This window comes from Culex quinquefasciatus, chromosome 3 (assembly GCF_015732765.1).
Source record: "Culex quinquefasciatus strain JHB chromosome 3, VPISU_Cqui_1.0_pri_paternal, whole genome shotgun sequence".
Lineage (NCBI taxonomy): Eukaryota > Metazoa > Arthropoda > Insecta > Diptera > Culicidae > Culex > Culex quinquefasciatus.
This window is the reverse complement of record NC_051863.1, coordinates 126,522,006-126,547,212: the sequence shown is the minus strand read 5'-3', so window position 1 is coordinate 126,547,212 and position 25,207 is coordinate 126,522,006. Positions and strand designations below refer to the sequence as shown.

At 39.3% G+C, this 25,207-nt stretch overlaps 1 protein-coding gene across 6 annotated transcripts in view; it reads left to right on the top strand.

Moving 5' to 3' along the window:
* The window catches only part of LOC6043356 (hyccin), a 58,558-nt gene extending 34,973 nt beyond the window's left edge, over nt 1-23,585 (top strand). For 5 of the 6 annotated variants that reach the window (XM_038260670.1, XM_038260672.1, XM_038260673.1 and 2 more), the window contains exon 6: nt 22,375-23,585. In XM_038260670.1, coding sequence (XP_038116598.1) covers nt 22,375-23,027 — 653 coding nt within the window. In that variant the 3' untranslated portion in view covers nt 23,028-23,585. Of the gene's footprint in view, nt 1-14,131; nt 14,717-22,371 lie in introns of all 6 variants that reach the window. The other variant, XM_038260675.1, reaches the window with a different exon arrangement.
* Nucleotides 23,586-25,207: the final 1,622 nt, after the last annotated feature.

Here is a 25,207-nt window from a genome sequence, read left to right as displayed (position 1 = left end):
TAAAAAAAAACATAAAAATCTCAATATTGTTCTGGGCGGGAAGGGGTTAAACGCTATTTATACACGATTCGATGCGTTTATAGGATAGTCACAATTTACAAAAACATTCAACCGCGAAAACAATCAAAACCTAAAAATATCAAACCCAACATCGGCATGATAGCGTTTCTGCCTGCCATCAGATTTAAAAAGACAACCTGCTTTGGATAAAGGATTATTTATTTACATTAAATTCTGGAACCAAATTTTGTTGAAAATTCTCGGCATTTAATTGAAACTAACAAAACTCTTAATATTCTAAGGAAAAAAGATAAAAAGAATAATTCAAATTAATCCGAATTTAAACTCAATGTTTTTTTTTTATTATTTGAAATATTATGACACTACATTTTGATTAAATATTTCTTTATATTAATATGTTACTAAATAACACTTCAAACATCCAAGAAACTGTTTTGCATACGTTGCTCTTGTTATGATTGGGAAAAAGAGGACGACATGTTACTCAATCATTTTCAACAGAACTTCCAGTCTCCTCCGATTGACATAAGAAATTGCATCAGCCAATTATTCGCACTACTGCGTATCCAAGAATCTCAGCACTAAGTTGGTTCTATCTAGCGGCAGATAACGGGTGTCGGTTCAAAAGATTCGATAAGCTTTACTGTGTGGAAAATTGTACAGATACTTTCTCTGCGATGTCCTTTCATTGCGCAACACCCACTTTCGTTGTGCAATTGGGTGAATATTTATAAATCTTTGCGGAAGTGGGTGTGTGCGTGTGTCCAACAACCCACGTTAAGCCTACGGGAACGTAATCCCCCCCAGATTGAAATGTGGGACTATTTTGGCATCGGTTTCATTCAAAAACACCGCAGACACTGATTGGCAGCAGCAGCAAACCGGCCCAGGTGAACGGCCCCCCTACCTGGGCATGGTATCGGAAGCAAATTGATATTTCTGTTTTTGAAGTGTGTCCTTCAGGCTGCCAATCGGTTGCCGGCAAGGTTATAATCAGCTCTTCTGGATACGGCTGCGATTAAGGGGGTTGTGTTACATTTTCCTTAGCCCACACTAGTTGGAAAACTTGCCCAAACCGTCCAAAAAGTTAGGCCATAATCCAATTAACGAAAAATCCGTTGTGGTTGGCTTCAGAATCTAACCCCGTATTGCATGATACATATTAGTTTATAGGAGCAGCTTTTAGACGGGTTTACGTCACTGGTTACAGTTGTGTAAAGCACGATTAGTTCTGTTGTTGTGCAACAGGATAATTGACAATGCGCGTCACATCTGGACAGCATGGGCACAGTTGCTAATGAACAGGATTCTGTAAAAATTTGATTAGGGCATGTTGTTTCATCCACGCGTAGGGTTAATTGCATTGTGTTGGATGTATTTTCCTGATAAATGTTTTTTTTCCTCTCACGTTTGCAGACGATATTAGAACAGTTCAATATACAACATTGTCACTTTTATTTTTGTAACTGTTAGTGAACTTATTTGCATTTGCTATCTATTTTATTTTTTATTGTTGTAAAATGGATTGGATGTTCAAGTCAAACTAGAGGAACTAATGAACGTCTCTTTCCCACTAACTACTACACTAACAGCTATTTCGAAGGTTATTTTGTAACTTTTTTTCTTCAGCTGGCTTACTCTTTCTCCACTTCATTTTTTAAAGATTCGATGCCTCTTGAGCTACGATGCTATGCTGCCGTTTTACGGCGATATGATGTATACGCCATTGAAGTGATTTTGCTGTAGACACGATTTTCTGTTTTTGTTCATTTTTTCGATTTAAAATGACTAATTTAAGGTCTGCTCTGTAGAAACTGTTTAAAAGTACTTTAAAAATGTGGCCCCTACAAAATTTCTTGTTTTTTCCTATTCTCTACGATTTTAAACCACAAACATCATTTGGCCGAAAAAATAGCAATAAAAAATCACTACTTTTCCTGCCCAATGATGTATGTATACATTGCTCGATCAAAGCTAACTTTATTTTTGTGCCAGCTATTTTGATAGCTGAGCGGATTCCGTAATGCATTGTCCACGTAAATACTTTAAGAAGGGGGAGGGTATTAGGGAGCGTTCTTTATTACGTAACGCAGTTGGGGAGGGGGTCGAAGGCCGTGTTACGCTCCATGCAAAAATTTTAAAATTTGTATGGAAATTTTGGTACGAGGGGGGGGGGGTCTAAAATCCGATTTTTTGCGTTACGTAATGAAAGAACGCTTCCTTAGCGATTGACTACGCTCCATAAACACATTTTTTGTATGAACAATTGTCCGCAAGGGAGGTGGTTGGGTCTAGAATTTTCAAAAAAGTGTCTACGTGGATGGTGTCATAAGGTGTCATCCATTAAGTACTCCACCCCACTTTGTCACGATTTCCCTATGCTTTTAACACGCAATGTCAGGCTTGCTCAAAACCCCCCTCTTCCCTCAGGACGTGACGTACTTTATGGATGATGCCTAATGGACGTCCCCTTAAGAATTAAATCGAAATAATGTAATAAAATATTGCCCAGTCTTGATTTGGTCCCAAAACCTCAAATCAACATTCAAACAGTATTGTATTTGACTTCTATCAATTCTCCATGTATGCATACATCATGATGAGTAAAATTGGCGTATACATCATAGTTTGTTTGCTTAATAAAATGGGCCCCAGAGCAGTTTTTTGAAAAATTCTTTCGTCACGAGGTTGCTTTTAAGATTCTTTATCAGACTGTACAATAAAATTGAAAATGTCCAAAATGGCGTATACATCATATCGCCGTAAAACGGCAGTATGGGTAGGACTTCATCAATATAGGATTGCCCTCGTGCCTTCTAAGCGAGTAACGAAAATAAAGCAATGTCGCGACAGATATCGATTAGCATGGAACGAAATTCCTAGCCAACGTGCCTTCCAACCAGCGATGATAAAGGAAGGACTTCAATTCAAATGCAAACGCATTCATTAATTTATACACAGCTTAGATTGCCTTAAATTTTCTTTGGCAGTGTTTTTTGTCGACCGCCGAATATTCAATAATCTTATTTTTTAAGTTAATAATACGATTTATGCTACAAAAAGGAGAGAAACTTGAAGAAGAAATATTCCATGGTAATAACAAATTGTAACTTTTTTTCTATTCCATAAAACAATATTTAAAAAAGGTTTTTTATTGAGAAATTAAAATTGAATGAGAAGAACTTGAATGTAAACCACATTATTGAAGAAAATCCATGAAAGGAAGGACAAATTACAAAGAAAGCGACTTGACTATTTGATTTGTATAACATTTACCATCTAATGTAAAGTTGCAATACATTTTGACAGTTTGGATAAATAGAATTGGCTTTTAATCTAATCTAATCTAATCTAACACAAACGCAGCCAGTCCGATGAAAGCATGCTGGAAAGTCTTGTGATTAGATTACGCCCCAAGCACTTTTCTTGTCATTATTAATAATTGCAGTACATCCGAGAACACCCGAAAATGTATTGCAAAAATTAAAGCGGCCAGCCCTACTACGTTGTGTTTACTGCAGAGAGGATTCTGAGAACGGATCACATTTCACAGAATCTACAGGGAGGAAGGATGCGTGGACATACCGTACCAAACGCTCCTGTTTACAGTTTCATATGTGTTTTGTATGATGTGTTAAGTGTAAAATATAGTGTGGTTATATAATCAAATAAATATAATAATGCAATATAATGCTCATTTAATAAAATCCCTTCACCTATATATGATAACCAAGCACCCAAGCACACAAACAGCGACACAAAAGAAATGAAAATGAGCATGTAAAAACAAGACAGCGCGTCCACGTGGTCAGCGCACTAATGATGCCATTATTTAATTATAATAACTACTCACCCAAGCACACAAACAGCGATACAATAGAAATGAAAATGAGCATGCAAAAACAAGACAGCGCGTCCCCGTGGGCAGCGCACTAATGATGCCATTATTTAATTATAATAACCACGCACCCAAGCACACAAACAGCGAAACAATAGAAATGAAAATGAGCATGCAAAAACAAGACAGCGCGTCCCCGTGGGCAGCGCACTAATCGGATAAATAGAATTGGCTTTTAAAAAACGAAACTATTGGCACTACGCCCCCCGGGGCATGGCCTTCCTCTAACGTGGGATTTCTGCTCCAGCGCACACTGGGAAAAAAGGGACCCGCAGCCCCATGAATTAGATGCCGCTGAAATTTTAACTTGGAAATATATGTTTATTATGTAAAAAAATCCGGGGAATCGAATGGTGATAGTTTCGTCTGCCGGAGATAATGGGAAAGGGTCCATTTTGCCCAAATATCCCCTAAAATGCAACCTTTTTATATTATATGCTACATTATGAGAAATACCGCAGGTTTTTAGGCTTCAAAATAAGTGAACTTTATGTAAAAAACTATGACAAATCGATTGGTGAAGGTTTCACGTGCTGGAGACACCGGGAAAGGTCTCATTTTGCCCCAATTATCCCTATATTCGATTTTTCATGTAATTTGCTCCACATCGTAAAGTGCCGCAGTTTTTCAGACTTCAAAATAAGTGAACTTTGTGTAAAAAACCATGACAAATCGATTGGTGAAGGTTTCACGTGCCGGAGACACCGAGAAAGGTCTTATTTTGCCCCAATTATCCCTATATTCGATTTTTTCATATAATTTGCTCCACATCGTAAAGTGCCGCAGTTTTTCAGACTTCAAAATAAGTGAACTTTATGTAAAAAACCATGACAAATCGATTGGTGAAGGTTTCACATGCCGGAGACACCGAGAAAGGTCTTATTTTGCCCCAATTAACTCTATATTCGATTTTTTATGTAATTTGCTCCACATCGTAAAGTGCCGCAGTTTTTCAGACTACAAAATACGTGAACTTTATGTAAAAAACCATGAAAAATCGATTGGTGAAGGTTTCACGTGCCGGAGACACCGAGAAAGGTCTTATTTTGCCCCAATTAACCCTATATTCGATTTTTCATGTAATTTGCTCCACATCGTAAAGTGCCGCAGTTTTTTAAGACTTCAAAATAAGTGAAATTTATGTAAAAAATCATGACAAATCGATTGGTGAAGGTTTCACGTGCCGGAGACACCGAGAAAAATCTCATTTTGCCCCAATTAACCCTATATTCGATTTTTTCATGTAATTTGCTCCACATCTTAAAGTGCCGCAGTTTTTTAGACTTCAAAATAAGTGAACTTTATGTAAAAAACCATGACAAATCGATTGGTGAAGGTTTCACGTGCCGGAAAAACCAAGAAAGGTCTCATTTTGCCCTAATTAACCCTATATTCGATTTTCATGTAATTTGCTCCACATCGTAAAGTGCCGCAGTTTTTCAGAAAATACGTGAACTTTATGTAAAAAATCGATTGGTGAAGGTTTCACGTGCCGGAGACACCGGCAAAGGTCTCATTTGCCCCAAATAACCCTATATTCGATTTTTAATCTAATTTGCAAGTGTTATGTAGTTTGAAAAATCACTTATTCTAAAAATAATAAACATTGCAGCCTTACCCGTTGTGCTTCTATGATGAGCAACCAGGCGAGCATACACACAAACGTTACAAACACGCTCGGACTCACCTCGCTCGTAAACGACTCCTAAAGGGGATAATTGGGGCAAAATAAGACCTTTCTCGGTGTCTCCGGCACGTGAAACCTTCACCAATCGATTTGTCATGGTTTTTTACATAAAGTTCACTTATTTTGAAGTCTGAAAAACTGCGGCACTTTACGATGTGGAGCAAATTACATGAAAAATCGAATATAAGGTTAATTGGGGCAAAATGAGACCTTTCCCGGTGTCTCCGGCACGTGAAATCTTCACCAATCGATTTGTCATAGATTTTTACATAAAGTTCACTTATTTTGAAGTCTAAAAACCTGCGGTATTTCTCGTACTGTAACATATAATATAAAAAGGTTGCATTTTAGGGGATATTTGGGCAAAATGGACCCTTTCCCATTATCTCCGGCAGACGAAACTATCACCATTCGATTCCCCGGATTTTTTTACATAATAAACATATATTTCCAAGTTAAAATTTCAGCGGCATCTAATTCATGGGGCTGCGGGTCCCTTTTTTCCCAGTGTGCAGCGCCTCTGACGAGACAGGAGAAACCGGGACCGACGTTTTACTTCACCATCCGATAGAAGCTCAGTGGATAAGGCGGGAATCGAACCCGCGTCTCATAGCATCATCGGGATCGGCAGCCGAAGCCGCTACCCCTGCGCCACGAGACCCACAGAATTGGCTTTTAAGGCAGTTTAATTCACAAAAATATGTAATATTTTATCCATCGATTCAATTTTAAAAGTCGTTTTACTTTATTTATCCTTTTTGTTTCTTTAAAACTCATAGGGGAGCTGGGGGTAAGACGGCCAGGCGGGGTAAGACGGCCACCCCACTGTTTTACTTAGTATACTAATAAATATTACTAAAATGTTAAGCAATACTGTCCCTCATGCTAAGTAATGCATATGGAGAAGGGTGACAAGAAAAATTTAAAATTTCGGAAAATCGCAAGAGATACCCCCTGGATCGATTCTTTAGGCAAAAACAAGTAACTGTGCCAATTTTGAGCCAAATCGGTTAAGGCTAAGGGGTCGCTTTTCATCGTTGAAGTTTATATGGGGAAATCGCAATAATGGGGGAAAACATCGCTTCAGGATTTTTGCAGCAGGTGGCGCAGGTCTCGCCCAAAATTGTCCAAGTGTGAGATTCTTGTAGGAAATTGAATTACCTACAACTTTGAAGAAGGGTGCAAGGCGATCCGAGTTGATCCTGATGAGTTATTAGCAATGCGATGAAAAGAAATCGGCTTATATACTTGAAAGTATACAAGGGGTGTATAGGAACTATATAAGAAAATATTTTTTTCTAGAAAAATCACCAAAAATCAGGATCAACTCGGATCGTTTTGCACTCTTGGACAAAGTTGTAGGGAATTTAATTTCCTACAAGAATCTCACACTTGGACAATTTTGGGCGAGACCTGCGCCACCTAGCAGAAAATTACTGAAACGATGTTTTTCCCCATACATTTTCGTGATTTTCCCCATATAAACTTCAACGATGGAAAGCGACCCCTTAGCCTTAAGGGGTTACATACATGTAGAAAATCCAAAAATTTCATATTACAGAAAATTTATTAAAACCACTTAAAAGATGATTTTCAATCACTCCTGAAAGTTTCATGAAGATATTTCATGATTTAACTGAGTTAGAGACGATTTAAGCTCAGAATTTTGCCATGCGCAAAGCCAACTTCTAACTTTCTGAGCATTTTTCTCTGAACACCAAGTTGATTTACGGGTGCCACGATATCTCGAGATGGGATAGACCAAATTGGCTGAAATTTTGGGTGAAGACTCCCAAGACATGTCCGGTGTGCATGACGAAGCCCGATTTTGAAATTTTGAATTTTCAAAAAATACAAAAATCAAAAACTGGCGATTTTTTATATGAAAAACTGAAAAATATTTTTATCATTTAAAAAAAATCTTTTTGAAAATCTGCCTTCGTCATGCACACGGGACCGGTTTAACGAGTCTTCGCCAAAATTTCGAGCCGACTTGGTCGAAGCAATGTTGAGATATCGTGGCACCCGTTTTCTGAAACTGCCAACTTCAAATAGCTATATCTCGGCAATGATACAACCAAATGTCTTCAAATTTGTTTTGTTAATAGATGAAAATGTATATTTTAATGCCCTGAAAACAAATTTTGAAAAAAAGTTTAATTATGTGTTCAAACCGACCTCTGACATTTTTGCCGATTTACATGTATGTAACCCCTTAACCGATTTGGCTCAAAATTGGCACAGATGCTTATTTTTGCATTAGGAATCGAGTCAGAGGGTATCTCTGATGTCGATTTATTTTTATTGTCACCCTAACATGGAGTCACCTTTGCCGAACCTATTGTTTGAAATAGTATAAAAATAGCTCAAAATAAACAAATATTTTTTCAACTTGAAACTGGATGTAATTTTTATGATTTACTACTTAAGCATTTAGGTTAGGTAAAAATATGTAATATTTTCTTTAATGATTTTTTCATGTTAAATTGAAGTTTTCCCAAGATTATGTACCTCGCAAAAGTTTAAAAAATGCGTTGTGCAATAACAAAAAAAAATGTTTTATAAAATAAGTAATTTGGGGTCAAGACGGCCACCTCCACGGGGGGTAAGAAGGCCACCCGTAATTTGTAAATTTGGTTTGATAAAGGTTGCGTTTTTGAAGGATTTTTGACTGTTAAGACATATTTAAGACATATTTGACATACTTTCGATAAAACTATCAATTTTCTATCAAAATGCTGTTAACTGCCGGTTCGTCAATATTCCTTACTGTGATATAGCAAAATTCATTGAATAGTATGAAATTCATTCAAACTTTTAATAAAAGTCGCTAACTTTATATTTTTTGCATAGATTTACCAATTCTAATCGAAATACACAAACCAGTTAGATTGCATTAAATTGGGTATATTTTCGTGTAAAAATTCATAGTTTTCATCACATTTGAAACTTGTTTTTTTCAACCAAAATAGTCATGATTTTCAGAGAAGTCTGTTCGACCAATCATGTAGGTATTTGGGTGGATTTAGCAAAGTTATCAAGTTAATTTATAGCACTGACCGTTCTACCCCACATGGGTGGCCGTCTTACCCCGCGTATTTAATATATGATTCGATTTCAATTATTTTTTAAAATTGCTGAAATGTATTGAAAATTGGTTTTTAGACCAACTAATTGATGTCATTTCTATAATGGACTATTAGTAGAACAATATGTACCTGATTTGAGACCAAAATAATCTGTAGTGTTAATTTTATGAGACTTCTCCCTTAGGGTGGCCGTCTTACCCCCATCTCCCCTACTTATAACAAGCAAATAAGGCTGTTGCAAATATCTTGAAAACTCTATGTCTATGTCTGTCGTGAAACTTCTTGCCTACTTTTCCTGTCATTTTCGAACGACGCTTTCCTGTACCAAAAATAACAGAATAGTATCGAATAATACACTTCAAAATAAAAGCTAAAAGTTCTACTTTTCAGCACTTGTTTAGAAAAGTAATTCTTTTAAACATTTTTTAAAAATAATTGACAAAATACATGAACATGAATATAACTTTATTCAAAGGGGTTTTTCTGAATTGCAAATAATGTTGTATGGAACTCATTGCAAAGTAGTATTTTTTAAACACTCGTCGTATCGTCGTATGTACGATTCGTACTGAAAAAAAATTGAATTATGTTTACAGAATATTTCTCTTAGAGTAGAATATTGCTTTCCCTATCGTCAAATGCCCAAAACTATTTGATTTCCTTTGGTTTGTCAAATCCATTAAAACCTTTTGCAGGATTAAAAATAAACGAAAATAGTTGCTATACAGTTTTACAATCCTTTTTGATAGTTTTGTGAATAACTGATGATTGTTTGTCACATCTAGTAATACATAAATGTCGGATTGTACATGTTTAGCAGTCAACCATGGTGTTTCTCTGTACTAGTTACGTGTCTAACTCCGCGTTGTCATCCACACCCCATTTTTCACGCGTGTTCCATCATCTTCCATTGTTCCCATCAACAGAGGAAGACTTCTTGCACCAACCTGCCGGGCCAATCCCACCACCCCAACCGGTGCCGCCGACGACGATTAGCCCAATCTTGCCATCGCAAGTGGCCACGGTGTCCAAGTCCTCAAGAAACCTTCTGCGGTCCGTTGTGGACCGAGTTCGCCAAAGGGCGCTCGAGAAGCCGCCGGTTTGAAATTTGCCGAAATCAAGACACGTTTTTTTGCACCATTTCCGGTTTAGGTACGAGGACCGCCGGCACCCCAGCGGGAGCTTACCGTCTCTAAAAAAAGGGAGGAGCGCGCGAAATTCTTGTGGAAAAAAAACTGAGGGAAAACTTGCTCAGGTGTGTATTTTTTTTTTGTTGTTGTAGGAAAATTCCCAACCCAGGAAGCTATCGTCGCGTATGGAATTTTTCGAAAATCTCTAGTGACTCGAGGGTAGTAAAGTCGATTCTCGTTTATGCCATTTTCCCTGGGAGTTCATTGTTTTTCAACAACAGCCGTGCCATCAGCGGGAAACTCTAGCGAGAAAACTTGGTTGTGCCTTCTGGCTGGTTGGGTTGAATTTCCACTTAGTGGGACAAAGTTGAAAATCACTTCGCGTGATTCCGGGAACTATTATGCCGTCCTTTAGTTGTTCAGTATGAGTTGATAGCTCTGTTGAGAGCAAATGTGTCCCATTGCCGAAAATCTGAAATTTCTTCAAAAATCTTGCAGCATTTTCAGCTATACATTCAGTAGTTCCCAAGCACCTGTTGCCCCGCGTCTAATGTCCTTTGTTATGCATTCTGTTTCGTGCTGCTGCCGCTGCTGGTGGAGGGACAGGAAGCAAGCTATGAACACAGGAACTGCTACTGCTGCACTGCCTGGAGCAATATCAAACCAGTGCAGAAGTTCTCTCTTGCTTTGTAACCGCGACAACAATATGGCTTTGTTTCCTCTGGCACTCTGCGGAAAGTGAAAGTCGACTGCGAGGGATTAATTTTTAATTTCCCTTTTCGTTCTTTAAGACTTGGCTGTTGATGAAGTGATGGAATATTGGAATGACTTTTTGATGATTTTTTCGACAAATATAAAATTCGGTAAACCTTCCATTTTTTTAAATGATAGTTTTTTTTTAAATTAATTAAATTTTTTTAACAGTTGCTGAAATGTATTTGGTAAAATTATGAAATTATGAAACATTAGGAATCAACAACCAAACAGTGGAGTTCGTAATTGGAATTTTAAGTGTCCGAATTTCGGATGAGTGATCCGTTGTTGAACAGGTTTTTAATATTTAATCTTGTTTGTTTTTGCCTTCCTCACCTTACTGAGGAAAGGCTATAAAATCACTCGAAAAATGAACTATTCAATAAGACTTCCCAAGACCCACTTTCATGTATACCTATCGACTTAGAACCAAATTCTGAGCAAATGTCTGTGTGTGTGGTGGGATGTTGATCAAAAAATTGTCACTCGATTATCTCAAGACTGGCTAAACCGATTTTGTCCGTTTTAGCCTCATTCGATCCGTCCTGGGGTCCCATAAGTCGCTATTAAAAATTATGGAGTTTAGTTAAGTACTTTAAAAGTTATGCTAAAAAAACGATTTTAACAAAAGTTCGGAAGATTGTAAAAAGGGTGGTTTTTGTAAGAAAACCCGTCATGTTATATATTTTCAGAAAGGTATTTAAAAGACCTTTTCAACGCGTCCAAGACATTGAAGATCTGAAAACCCTATCAAAAGTTATAATCACTTAAGTGTTATTTACGCACTTTTTGGAGGCCGGATCTCAGATATTTTGATGAAAACGTTGTCCGGAACTCTCATGCGACCTATCGTTGGATTGTTTATCAAAAAACCTTTCCAACGCGTCCAAGACATTGAAGATCTGACAACCCTATCAAAAGTTATAAGCACTTAAGTGTTATTTACGCACCTTTTGGAGGACCGTTCACAGATATTTTGATGAAAACGTTGTCCGAATCTATCATGCGACCTATCGTTGCATAGGTAATCAAAAGACCTTCCCAACGCGTCCAAAACATTGAAGATCTGAAACCCCTATCAAAATTTTTAAACACCTAAGTGTTATTTATGCACATTTTGGAGGCCTGGAGGGATAGCTCAAAATCTGCAGCAGTGGATTTGCTACAGAAAATGTTACATTTTATAACAGTTTTTGCAGTAAGCTCATAGCTCAATTTTGCCCGCGTGTAAACATGTCAGCGATCTACAGTTCTCACCAACACATAGAATGCTGGCGCGTCCCCGCGCAACACTTCAGAGAGAACAATATGTTCGCGCTCTGTCCCTCACAATTCATCAAGCGTCCATAGGGACGTGGCGTTACATCGTGCTGCCACCTGGTTTTTATAAGTGCAAGAGTGGAAAAGTGCTGAGTCATCGTCTAAAAATAGACGGCGTCCTATCTCGCTCAGCAAAATGAAGTCGATAAAGTAGTCGGTTTCGATGAGAAAAAGTGGAAAACGTGGTCTAAAAATAGCGACGCCATCCCCCTATGGCGCGGTGGTAGCGTGTCGGATCACTAACCTTGAAGTTGACGGTTCAATCCTCGTTCTATTAAGATTTTTTTTCTGCAATACAATGAATCAGCCGTCGGTAATGTCGATAATTGTCGGTAACGGGCAAAAATGTCATACCCCTAAATCGCAAAAAATGCATGAGGACAGATTTCATGCAGATTCTGACAAGGGTCCTGAAATTCGGTTCAATGAACAGAAACCACTCACTCATAGCCTATCCATTCGTCGCCTATTCCAACCCGCTAGCATTCAGGAGCGAATGATACTCGCAAGCAGCTAGCGAGTGGCCCGAACTGTTCACTCAGCGAACAAATACATCGTGAAAATATTTGCCTACTCCGTCGCTCGACGACACTCACAAACTAACATGCTCAGCGAAGAGCCATTCTCACAAAATGCCAGCGCGGCAGTCTTTTTGTCTTCACGCCCTCAGTTTGCCATCAATTTGATTTTTTCTTGGTGGAAGTTTCTTTGAATGGTGTCTATAATGTTATGAAATCGAAATAAATGCACAATTTAATTGATAACATTGATTTTAGGCAACCCAAATCAATGAGTATAACGCAGCGCATCAGAGAAAAATATGTTTAGTTCAGAGTGATCGGCGAAATTCGGCCTGCCTGAGCCGTTCGGAGACTGAGCCGATCAGAGAGAGAAGGAGAGTAGAAGAGAGAGTGTTCGGGAGCGAATGGTGTGAAAGTGACAAACGGTAGGAATAGATCAGGGCAGTATCGCGTCGCCTGCTATTTGTGCTCGCGAATGGAGTGGTTGATTTTGAGCAATCAGGACCCTTGGATTCTGATATACTTTCGTGCCGCCATGCATCACATGTTTGGTTGGGTGAAGCATTTTGTGATACTTTTTTTTAATGAATAATTTAAGGATTGAAATTTTTTGTGCTTTTTAAAGAAGCAGAATATGCTTGGGAAATTTATTTGGAATTTTTCAAAAATGTTAGACATATTTCATCTTATTTTGATTTCGATTTAAACAAAAATGACCTTCCCTTGAAAATTGTAATGGAATTATTTTTAGCACTCACGTTATTATTCGCGAGGTTTTAACAAACATTGGGTTTGATTGTTGGAATTTTCACGTTTTTTGTAGTCTTAGGTCTTACGTTAAATACAATAATGGCTGAAGTAGTTCACATTTTTAAAAACATGCAAATAAACTTCTTTATTCAAAATTTGGCACTTTCCAATGTTCCTCACCATGTGACATACATTTTCTTATAGGATGGCGCTATAAACTTCTTTTTTCTGTATTTAAAATATCGCTTTAAATAAAATTTAATGTTTCTTTCCTCAGCTTTAGATAAATGATCATCGGGAAAAAATAAGTCCTTCCTATCTCTTGTTCGAGATATCGGTATAATGAAAGCTCAATGACTTTAAAGAACCTAACGCAACTAAGAGCACATCGATCCGACGCTCCGTATTGAACTAATTTGCGTTCGAACAAAACCGTCGAATTTTTTTTATATATATAGATTTGGGAATTATCTAGTTAAACTCAAAATTATTTAACATGAATCGCTTTTCATACACAAAATTAAAAAGCATTCGCTAGCAATTCCTTAGAAGCTGTATCTAGAAAGCGATATGAATGTATCAAACTAAAATTATATTCGTTTTAATTAGTGATCATCAACATTTTGTTTATTAAAATGCACCACATTTCACCATTAAAAACCTCTTCTGTTAATTCGCATCAATTCCTAGCTCATTCTACCGAACTCGAGTCTAGCATATCGCACTGCCTGCAAACTTCTTTTTTATCTATCTCTTTAGCTCTTTCTCTGCCACCAAGCCACTACTCTTTGAAATTAAACGATGTCTTTCTTCCGCTCAGTAGCTTTGTTTTCCGCCGTGTGAACTTTTTTTTTTGATGAATTTTACTCGTTGAATGAACTCACTGTTTGTGTTCCAATTCGAAACTCTATCTCAATATCCCTCCCTTCTTTTGATGTTATTGTGTATATTCATGTTATTAGACGATCTGGAAGTAGAGTTTGTCAATAGTCTCCAGTCGACGCAGCAGGAGATGATGAACAAGCTGGCGACGATCGAGGGGACGACTGCGGAGGGCGTAGTTCTGGTGCCGAACGGCGGAGCCAACGTTGGAGAGGAACCCACCGGCGATGGTTCGCGACCGGAGCAGGTGAAAAAGAAGGAATCTCGCAAGTGGAAGAACTGGGGCTGGAAGAGCAACGCGAACCCGAACGCACCCAAGCAGTCCAGCATCGAGGAGGAAGCGGAATCGCCGAAAAAATCCAACTCTTCACGGCACTCGAGTCCGGTCGAGTCGCCCAAGCACAAACTGTTGCTCGGGAATGGGGGCAAAGTTGGGGAAGATCTGGCGAACAGTAGCAATAGCATATCGCCGGCCTCGTTGCGACGAAAGAAGTTTCTCACCAGCAAGAATCAGTCCCCGGTGAACCGGTCGGAAGCGAGGGCAAGCGCCGGTGCGCGGTTGTACGAGGAGCTGGATAGTCTGCAGGACTCGGATGAGGAACTGCAGGCGCTGATCGTGAACGGCCGACCCGCCACCATTCATCTGATACAACCCTCGACGATCCCGGGACTGTACTAGAGACAGACAGACCGACACACAACCAACGCCTTATCTCGAACCCAGCAGCTTGAGTGATATAAGCCAAACAACACCAGCATTGCAGCATCACTTTTTTTCCCGCAAAGTAACAGTCACGTTCAAAGACGACAACAAATTGTACTACGAGAAGTCCACCCACGCACGCGCCTCGTCCTTGCTCGCCCTCCCCCGAAATAACCTTGGAGTGGTAACATCAAGTGCCAGGTACGCTGATTCACTCTTCCCAAAACGAGACCAAAAATGAATTCACCTTTTATTTTTAAACTTTTTTTTTCCATTTACTGGTCGTGCGCCTAAAAGTATGTGCTTTTTTCTCCACCTTTTTTGTCTAACCTTTTGTAAGTCAATAACATCAAACCTTGACAAAATAGGAACCTGAATACCACGAATTAGAGGATTCTCTCTCCTGGCTTTTGTTTAGATTTCCCGGAAATTTTACGTTCGTTTTGTTGTAATGCTAACTCCCCACCCCCTCCTCCTCGGATTGTTGATTGTTGTTAGATGCAAGGGCATTGGAATTATAGATCGCATTGTGTGTCAGGGCTTTTCACTGTATAGATTTGCGGAGCGAATGCCGATGGTCCTACACTGAAAACCCAACCATGGTAGTTGCTACCATATTGTAGGGTTAAATTGAGAACACGCACCGACGTATTTTTGCTAAAAACATTCCGTGCTTGGATTGACTGATTAACGCAGTCAGTTTTACTATGTCGAGAGCGGTATGGTAATTTTAATCCTCGATTATGGAGAGAATGATAATGATTTCGTATTTGCTACCATGCAATATTGTGGAAGCATGGTACATTGTACCATATTTGCGTTTACTTTCACCCAAAAGCCACAGTTAATTTAATAAGCAGCATTTTTAGCAAATTTTCTTAAAACTACCATGGTCGGGCTTTCAGTGTACTCGTGGTGTGTAAATAACCTGTAGACATTGCAAGTTAGTCTCTGCTTTCTGTTTCATGTCCAAGGTTGAATCAAATTGGTCTGGGTTTAAGTTGGATGGCTTCTTTTGTCTACAATTTATTAGAAGTGTTAATTGTTAAGAAGTTCATGCAATTGTTATAAATATAGCAGGGACAAATCGCTGACCTTTTAACGAAATGGTTTTCAATTCTATTGGGAGCTCAAGGACCTCGTTATTTGTGACATTGTCCTCAAATTAAATTTACCGCTTTAACTTGAAACACAATATGCAATGGCTTAATTGCCCTCGCAGATTTAGTCCTTTAAAACAGATTTAATGAATATTCTAAAGTGAAAAGATTTATGTGTACGATACCACTAACATTTAAGGAAATTTGAGGGAACTGTCCACCATGCCAAAAAAAAATGCAAGTTTAATTTTGCCGTCGTTATTCTCGTTCGATTTGTTCATCGCTGGACAATCGTAGGCTACACTTTGTGCAAACAGAAGGAAAAAGATTGAACGTGCTTTTCCCGTTGCGCTGAGCATCGATGACAAAAAAAAATTATGAATCTTACCATCTTCTACTCAAATTGCTGCACGAAGACCAACGCGTGCCGGCCAGGTTCCTTCCGGGAAAAGAGTATTTTATTTGCTATTTTAGAGAAATCGTCGTGGTCGTGCTAGCTTGTCGCAGGTGCATTTTAGGCTGCATATTGAGCTAAGCACGACATTTTGTGTAGCTTTCAATGACTCAAATCGAAAATTGAACTTAATGATTCGCAGTGTGTGGCCGAATGGTTACGCTGTCCGCTTTGTAAGCGGATGATTCTGGGTTCGATTCCCATCTGCTGCAACCTTCCATCGGATGAGGAAGTAAAATGTCGGTCCCGGCCTTGGTTGTTAGGCCGTTAAGTCAATTCAGGTGTAGGAGTCGTCTCCATGCCATAAGTACAAACAACACACCAAACCAAGCCTACTCCGGTGGAATCGCTGGCGGCGGTTGGACTCGCAATCCAAAGGTCGTCAGTTCAAACACTGGGGTGGAAGGTTCCTTGGAGTAAAAATAGGTTTGGGTGTTCTCCCCATTCAAGCCTTCGGACTCCTAGGTTCGAGCAGAAACTTGCAATAGAGACCACAAAAGACCCCGGGGTCGTTGATGTGGATGGTTTGATTACTTTTTTGATTCGCTCTTTGAAAGTTTTTTTTTGCGATCTTTCGAATGCTGCAAATTTTAACTTTTATATCAACCTTTGGAAGAAAAGCTTTGATCCTTGAAATCCACAAATTCGGAACACTTTTTCTTACGGATGTAAACAAACTTTGGTTCTCCCCATGAGTACATTTTTTGTTATAAAATAATGACTTCACACACTGAAACCTGGGTACTGAATAGTCGTTCGAAAAACGGCCTCAATTTTGAACTGTCAAAGTGGAACCAATTTATCGTTCTCCAAAAGTACATAGTATTGTTATCGATCATTAAAAATTGTTTTTTTTTTGCAAGAATGAAAAATGTGTGGTTTGAAGGTTGTAGGCGAGATAGTCATTTTTTTTAAATTATTATAAGGCCGTTGCAAATATTTTTTGATGTTTATGTCCCTCGACTCTAGCCAAAGCTTGTATCCATCCAGAAGCTGTCTTTATTGTTTGATTCCATTTGAAAACCTGCTCTGTTTGTTAGATAATCATCGCTAGAATTAGCGAACTTTTTTCGCTGGACCAGGAAAAGCTGCAGGATTCTAAAATTAGTCAAGGAATTTATCCACGACTTCGCAGAATGACCGCAGTTCTTGTCACCCGTAAAAAGAAAAAAATCTTCAAACCGATCGAAACCTTAAAACACACACAATTTTCCAGCAAAAGATGACATAAACTAGACAAAATAGAACACATACTACTGATTATAATACAGCTCATTTGCCAGTAAGAAAAAAGTCATTCTTGTGCTTGAACAGCCTCCTACTTTGTAGATGTAAACAAAGTGGGATCATTCGAAAATCACGTTACGCATTTTGTCCATTCATCACCCAGACTGAAACCAAGGAAATTTAAGCTTAGTTATGTTTTATGAATGGTCTGATAACTTTTTTTGTGTGAAAATATCAGTTAAATTCAGGTGTTCCACAATTGTAGAAGGCACAATAACAACTCACAATCATGGAACATGCAATTTGAGGGCAGTGTTTTGCTGCTCTCAATGAAACAGTCTTGAGATACAGTGTTTTGTTTTAAAGTACTACTTTTACTAGTGAAATAGCTAGAGTAGGGTCGACAGAAAAGATGCATTTGGCATGCTATTGACAAATTATCACAAAAGTGTTCCGAATTTGTGGGTGACTTTGACGTGCTATCTTGTCAAACGTCGCTTTTTGACTTGAATAAACATAAACTAGAGTACGCAATGTTATCAATAACACAAAAACGATTTATCGCTGACCATTATGTGCATTGTCCCGAAGTTTGGTTGAATTTGGTTACTGGAGTCCCGAGTTATAATTACACATGGTAGTCGGGCATGTACGTGTGTCAAACGCGTTTTGACCTGTAATAGTTTTGAGCAGTTGTCGCACGTATAGCTATTTTTAGAGTGTGATAGGGCACGACAAGATTGAAACTTATTTCATATGAAAAGTGACAAAAATGCACGAAGTTTTTTTCGGATTTTATTGAATATCGAACGAAGTTGACTTTATAGCTGTCGGCCACTATTGCTAGTACCAACCACTAGTGTCTTCCTTTTATCTACAAGGACTTCGCCGCCCTGGGCTACTAAGTGTATGAGAGTATGGCACGGAGCGACGGCGCCGAATACCCATATTTACACAAAGAATTTTAGAGCGCCCGCCGCGGGATTCGAACCGGCAACCTCTGGATTGTGAGTCCAGTGCGCGGTCCGATTGATCCACACAGACGGGACCATTGAATATATCAGGATTAAAAACGAATTTTGTTGACCTTTGAAAGGCAAAAGGAGAAACATTGTGAGCTGCACAACAAGACATTCTTATCTAAAGGAGAATGGGCAAATTTGTTTGGGAGCTGGTCCAAGAATGTACACGAACGGGACCAACTTTGTTCGAAAGATCTCGCCGAGACATGAAAAAAAGTCTTCTGGACCAACTCTCTAAACCCCGGGGTTCAAAAGTTACATGCTGTTGAAGTTTGAGCATTTTTGGTTAAAATGTACAAAAATCGATTTTTGCTATTTCTAAAATCATTTATAAAATCTCTGTTTCATTATGGATTTCGATTTTCTTGACTTCATTCGACGCGTATCAGCAAAAACTATGAGTTCTGATATGTCTTAGCATGATTGAAACATGATTTCTCTTGTTTTTATCCGTTTGAACCATTTGTGCAAGAGGCATCCCATAGAAACAAGTCGAAACTTCAAGGTTTTGAAACCGGATCCGACTCAGACTGCTTCAGTGAGTATGGAAGGCTTCAGTGCAATGTTGTAACAACTTATTGGGATGGTGTGAGTCATCCGAGAACACCTTGGAGTTAAGACCGGTGAGTCTACCGCCGTAACAAGCAAGATGTCGGCGGTTTTTGACCACGGATCAAACCCGCATGGCTTCAGTGAGTATGGTAGACTACTATGCTGATGTGTTGGAGTGTCCTGGGTTCTCCTAGGACTCCCTGGAGTTAAGATCTGTGGGTCTACTACCGTAACAATCCAAATGTCGACCGGTTTTGACAACGGAACATACCCGCATAGCTTCAGTGAGTGTGGTAGACTACTTTGCTAATGTGGTTGGATGTCTTGGGTCATCCAAGGACTCCCTGGAGTTATGATCTGTGGAGCTACAGCCGTAACAAGCAAGAGGTCGTCGGTTTTTGACCCCGAACATACACGCATAGCTTCAGACAGTTTGGTAGACTGCTTTGTTAATGTCTTGGGATGTCTTTGGTCATCCTAGGACTCCTGGAGTTTAGATATTTGGGTCACTGTATCAAGAAAAGGTTGATGATTTTTAACCGCGCATTATAACCGCAAAGATTCAGTGAGTATGGCAGACTGTATTGCTGTTATATTGGGATGTTCTGACCATTCCAGGAGTCCTTGTAACAGCCGTAGACCTACAGATCATAACTCCAGGAAGTCCTTGATGACCCAGGACATCCTAACACATTAGCAAGTAGTCTACCACACTCACTGAAGCGCGGGTATGTTCCGTTGTCAAAACCGGTCGACATTTGGATTGTTACGGTAGTAGACCCAGATCTTAACTCCAGGAGTCCTAGGAGAACCCAGGACACTCCAACAAATCAGCATAGTAGTCTACCATACTCACTGAAGCCATGCGGTATGATCCGTGGTCAAAAACCGCCGACATCTTGCTTGTTACGGCGGTAGACTCACCGGTCTTAACTCCAAGGAGTTCTCGGATGACTCAGACCATCCCAATAAGTTGTTACAACATTGCACTGAAGCCTTCCATACTCACTGAAGCAGTCTGGGTCGGATCCGGTTTCAAAACCTTGAAGTTTCGACTTGTGTCTATGGGATGCCTCTTGCACAAATGGTTCAAACGAATAAAAACAAGAGAAATCATGTTTCAATCATGCTAAGACATATCAGAACTCATAGTTTTTGCTGATACGCGTCGAATGAAGTCAAGAAAATCGAAATCCATAATGAAACAAAGATTTTATAAATAATTTTAGAAATAGCAAAAATTCGATTTTTTGTACATTTTAACCAAAAATGCTCAAACTTCAACAGCATGTAACTTTTGAACCCCGTGGTTGAGAGAGTTAGTCCAGAAGACTTTTTTTCATGTCTCGCCAAGATCTTTCGAAAAAAGTTGGTCCCGTTCGTGTACATTCTTGGACCAAATTTGCCCATTCTCCTTTGCCATAAAATGCACGTGCGACAAGATAGCACGACTACGACGACATGTCAACGCTAGATCCTGTATACATTTTTAATTGTAACTCGGGACTCCGGTAACCAACTTCAACCAAACTTTGGTATAACGCACAGATTGACAAACATTTTCTCGGAACGTCAATAAGCGACGTGCGACAAGATAGCACGAACACGTCGACACGATGATGAGCCCACGTGGCTGCCGAATGATGAGAGCTGTTGTTTTCATTGCACGAGATGAATTTTGATTTTTCGAGTGAACTGAAATTGCGCATTTATCATCGAGTACCGCGAAAGAAGTTGTACCTTCGTTCTGGGGAAACTGCCTATTATTACATTATTTCGACCCTTTTCGTGGATTGCATGCTTCTGGTGAAAACGAGTTGGTAAATATGTAAAAGTACGATTGCTTCAATTTATGCTTTTTCCTAAAATCGTTTGAATTATTCTAACGTCCCGTTTCTTCGTTTTGGTTCTAAGTATCAGATCTGATGAATTTAAAAAAATCTGAACCCACCCTAATGTGCACGTTATTATCTTGCCATCTCATACAAGGTTAACTATGTTTGATTGAGAATGGTTAGTCTTGTTGACTTCACGTGATCATGCGGCTCAAATAGAAAGTTAAAAAAAAAACATTTAATGGAAACTAGGCCAAAATGTTAAATTCACTCACAAAATGAACTTGGAGTGATTTGAGTTCATTTCTGACGTCACGATTTTCTCCTCTATACACACTTTGGAACAACACAAGAAAAGGGTGAATGAGCATTTTGACAGCTGGAGCTATTTTGCTAATTCCGACACATTGGGAAACCTTTTTAACAAATTTCAAAGTGTGAAACGATAGCTGGACTTCCCAGTTACCTTTCAACACTGCGGATTGTCTTAGAATTTGCAAAACAGCTCTAGATGTCAAAATGCTTAAGCGCCCTTTTCAAATGTTACTTCAGACTTGTGGCAAAATCGATTTTCTCGAAAAGAACTAAATGTCACAAGAAGATCGTACTTTTTTCAGTAAAATCAAACTTTTTTCAGTAAAATCGCTGTTTCTCGACAATTATTCATTTTAGTTTGAGGTTTACATTAATTATTATGTAAAATTGTCCGGGGAACACGATGGCGATTAAAAAAAAAAGTCTGTAAAACATAGTAAAGACCACGTCTTACACTAGAAGGAGGCCGTCCGGATGGAACCAATCGATCTACGGCCCTACGAGACATCTACTTTGTCTTCTTAGGTTTTGTTGACAATTCGGGTCCTCAAAATTACGGTGCCACCGAATTTTCCTTCTTGCAAAAAAGAAAAGAAAAATGTAATGACTCACAATTTACGTTATGGCCACTTGAGCCACCTAAAAAAAACAGAGTTTTCTGCCTACTTGGTTTTCAATGAGTTAATATTATTTTTATGCTGATGGAAACTATTTCGAGATCATTTGTTTGAACTATTTTTTTTTGGTTTGGAGTGAGGAAGGCACCAACAACTAAAGTGGATTTTTATAGTTTCTTTTTGCTGGCATTTAACACTCGTTGTTTAAGTTTTCCACAAGGAATGTCTATCTATTTGTTTTTTGGTGTCAATGGGAAAGCTTGGTACTTTAGAATAATGTGTCTCATCTTATTTTGTTTTATTTATTCCACAAACAATATTGAAACAATATCAATAAAGAAGAATAAAGAAGACACTCAAACTTTTGTGTAACCGCGCCGTGATAAATAGCACAATAAAGTGCGACAACGTGATTAATCTTACTATCAAACAATTGATTGAATACATTCTCTTTCTCTCTCCATTCCGTTTCTTCCCCTCACTCTCCAAAACCAACAGACGACATCCCGATCCAGGGTCCCAAGGAGGAGAACGGCCAGCTGAGCAGTATTAACGAGGAAAGTGAGAGTGGCGCCGCCGACGGCGGTCCCAACAAGGCGGCCTCCACAACGGCCGGCAAGACGAAGGACTCCAAAACCCACAAGGTGCTCGTTGGCTTCAAGAAGCTGAAAGACAAGGACAAAGACAAGGACGACGGCGGGGGCGGCGGCGGCGGCGGCTCGAAAAAATCCTCCGGCGTCGGTGATAAGCCCACCAAGGAAAAGCTCACCGGCAAACAGTCGCTGCAGATGCAGACGGGCAGCGCCGAGCTGATTGAGGCCGAAAAGACCAGCCCACTGACGATGGCCAAGCGCAAGAGCACCAGCGTCGATGTCATCAGCGTGCCCGCGGCGGCAACGACGACCACGACAATTCCGCCGATGGCCAACGGTGGGATTTTGCTTGGAAGTGGCGGCGGCGGCGGTGGTGATGACAAGGACACGCTGGAACGGAACGGTGGCATTAATCCGCTGGAAGTGGGTGAATCGTTCGATTCCGGCAACGAAATGACCATCACCAACAACAACAACAACAATAACAACAACCACTCGACGGAGAAATCGGTGCTGGAGATGAAGAGCCACGGCAGTATACAAGTTAGTCAAGTTTAAGAGTCCTAATTGGAGCGTAAAAGATTGTATCATCACCAGCTTGTAGCGCGCGCGCGCAGGGCTGGTGTTTGTGTGTTTTAGTTTTGTAATTTTGTTTGTTTCTTTTGGCTTTTAAGTTTGGTGTAAGATTGCTAGTTTTTTTCCTCGCCGAAAACGTAGGAATTTTCGGGGGTTGTGTTCTGCGAACTGCGATATTCGACGTGCGGAGGAAGTTGCTGCCGGCTGAAGTTTGAACTGTTTGACGAACGGTGAGGGAGTGGTTAATTATCAGTTGTTGTCCCATAGAGCTGCTGTGGGAGTTTTGTTTTGATAAACTAAGGTAATTTCCTAATAAATGCTTCATTACTTTTCTTTATCACATAGCTCAAACTTCGTTTTTTTGTTGTTTTACATTTGGTTGTCTAATTTTCAATTTGTTCAAAGTACCATGCTTCTCCATCGAAATCAATTCTCAGTACTTACTGATGGGCAAAACAAGAGCAAGCCGCTTTAAGAGCCGTTTCACTAAAAAGAGCAAACGAACCATGGTTAACAAAAAAAAAAAAGAAAGAACCGCAGTACAAATATAATTCATTGATTTTTTTTATCAATTTATGCTATTTAATTTGTTATTGGGGAGTAAAAATTTAATTTCAAATACAGTAGTTGTTCGGTAACTGGGCTGAGAACGTAGCCCAGTCATCGAATGCTGTTCGCTAACTGGGCTGAACGAAAAATAAGGAGGGGACTACCGATGCATAAAATTTATTGGATGAAATATAAAAATAAAAGTTACTCAAATTTGTTTACAATGATTACTTTTCATATATCTTTAATTGTGACTTGAAATTACATAATAGTTTGAAAAAAGTTTGACCATGATTTTTGCATCCATTAACCCCTCGGTGATTTCGGTTTGTTTTGGTTTTTGACGTTTGTCTGCTTTTTAACTGGGCTACGGCCCAGTTATCGAGCGCCCAGTTAAAAAACGCCCAGTTACCGAACAACTACTGTATTTCAATGCTTATATGAACCAATGCAAAATATGTCAAAATTATCCCATGATGTTTTTTTCAACACCAATCACCGAGCGGACTATCCAAATTGAAACGAGAGAAAAGTTTTATTTTGCAAGAGTATAGATCTCTCGGGCTTACAACGACAACAAATCGTGTTCATTCGTTCATTAAAAAAGTTCATCCAATTGAGTGACTTTTATGGACAAATGGCCGTCACTTAGTCATTGAACCATGGTGGCTAATACGGCAAAGGCGCGGTTCAATATGCCAAAGGTCTTGGGATCGATTGATGGTAGTGACACTTTTTTTTGAAGAGCCATTTATTTAGAAAATGATCCCCATACATCGCGCGTTACATCGTGCTGCCATCTGGTTTTTTAAGTGCAAGAGTGGAAAAGTGCTGAGTCATCGTCTAAAAATAGACGGCGTCCTATAGAGGAGAAAAGCAACTCGCGACAAAATTTTGAGGCTAGAAATTTTGACAGGTATGGTTTTCATAAAGTATTCGCCTCCTTTTCTCTCCCACAGAAAACCTGGGAACGAGGTAGCTGTCAAACTAGGCCAAAATGTTAAAGTCACTCACAAAATGAACTTTGAGTGATTTGAGTTCATTTCTGACGTCACGATTTTCTCCTCTATAAGAGGATAAGAGGAGAAAATCGTGACGTCAGAAATGAACTCAAATCACTCAAAGTTCATTTTGTGAGTGACTTTAACATTTTGGCCTAGTTTGACAGCTACCTCGTTCCCAGGTTTTCTGTAAGAGAGAAAAGGAGGCGAATACTTTATGAAAATCATATCTGTCAAAATTCCTAGCCTCAAAATTTTGTCGCGAGTTGCTTTTCTCCTCTATCTCGCCCAGCAAAATGAAGTCGATAAAATAGTTGGTTTCGATGAGAAAAAGTGGAAAACGTGGTCTAAAAATAGCAACGCCATCCCCCTATGAGGATGATACACTCGACCAGGGATGAAATAACCGCAAAAAAAAAAACATTCGAATTTCCTTGTCAGCATCACTTAATAATATTTATTTCCGTTTGTTTACACACATTGCCCATCTACAAAATGTGACAGGTAATTTTTCGACGTGTGACGTTACACTTGCAAGTGTAGTAGTAAAAGAGATGTTCCGCCGAATAATCAATGATTTTTGCTTTCCTCACCTCAATGAGGAAAGGATAT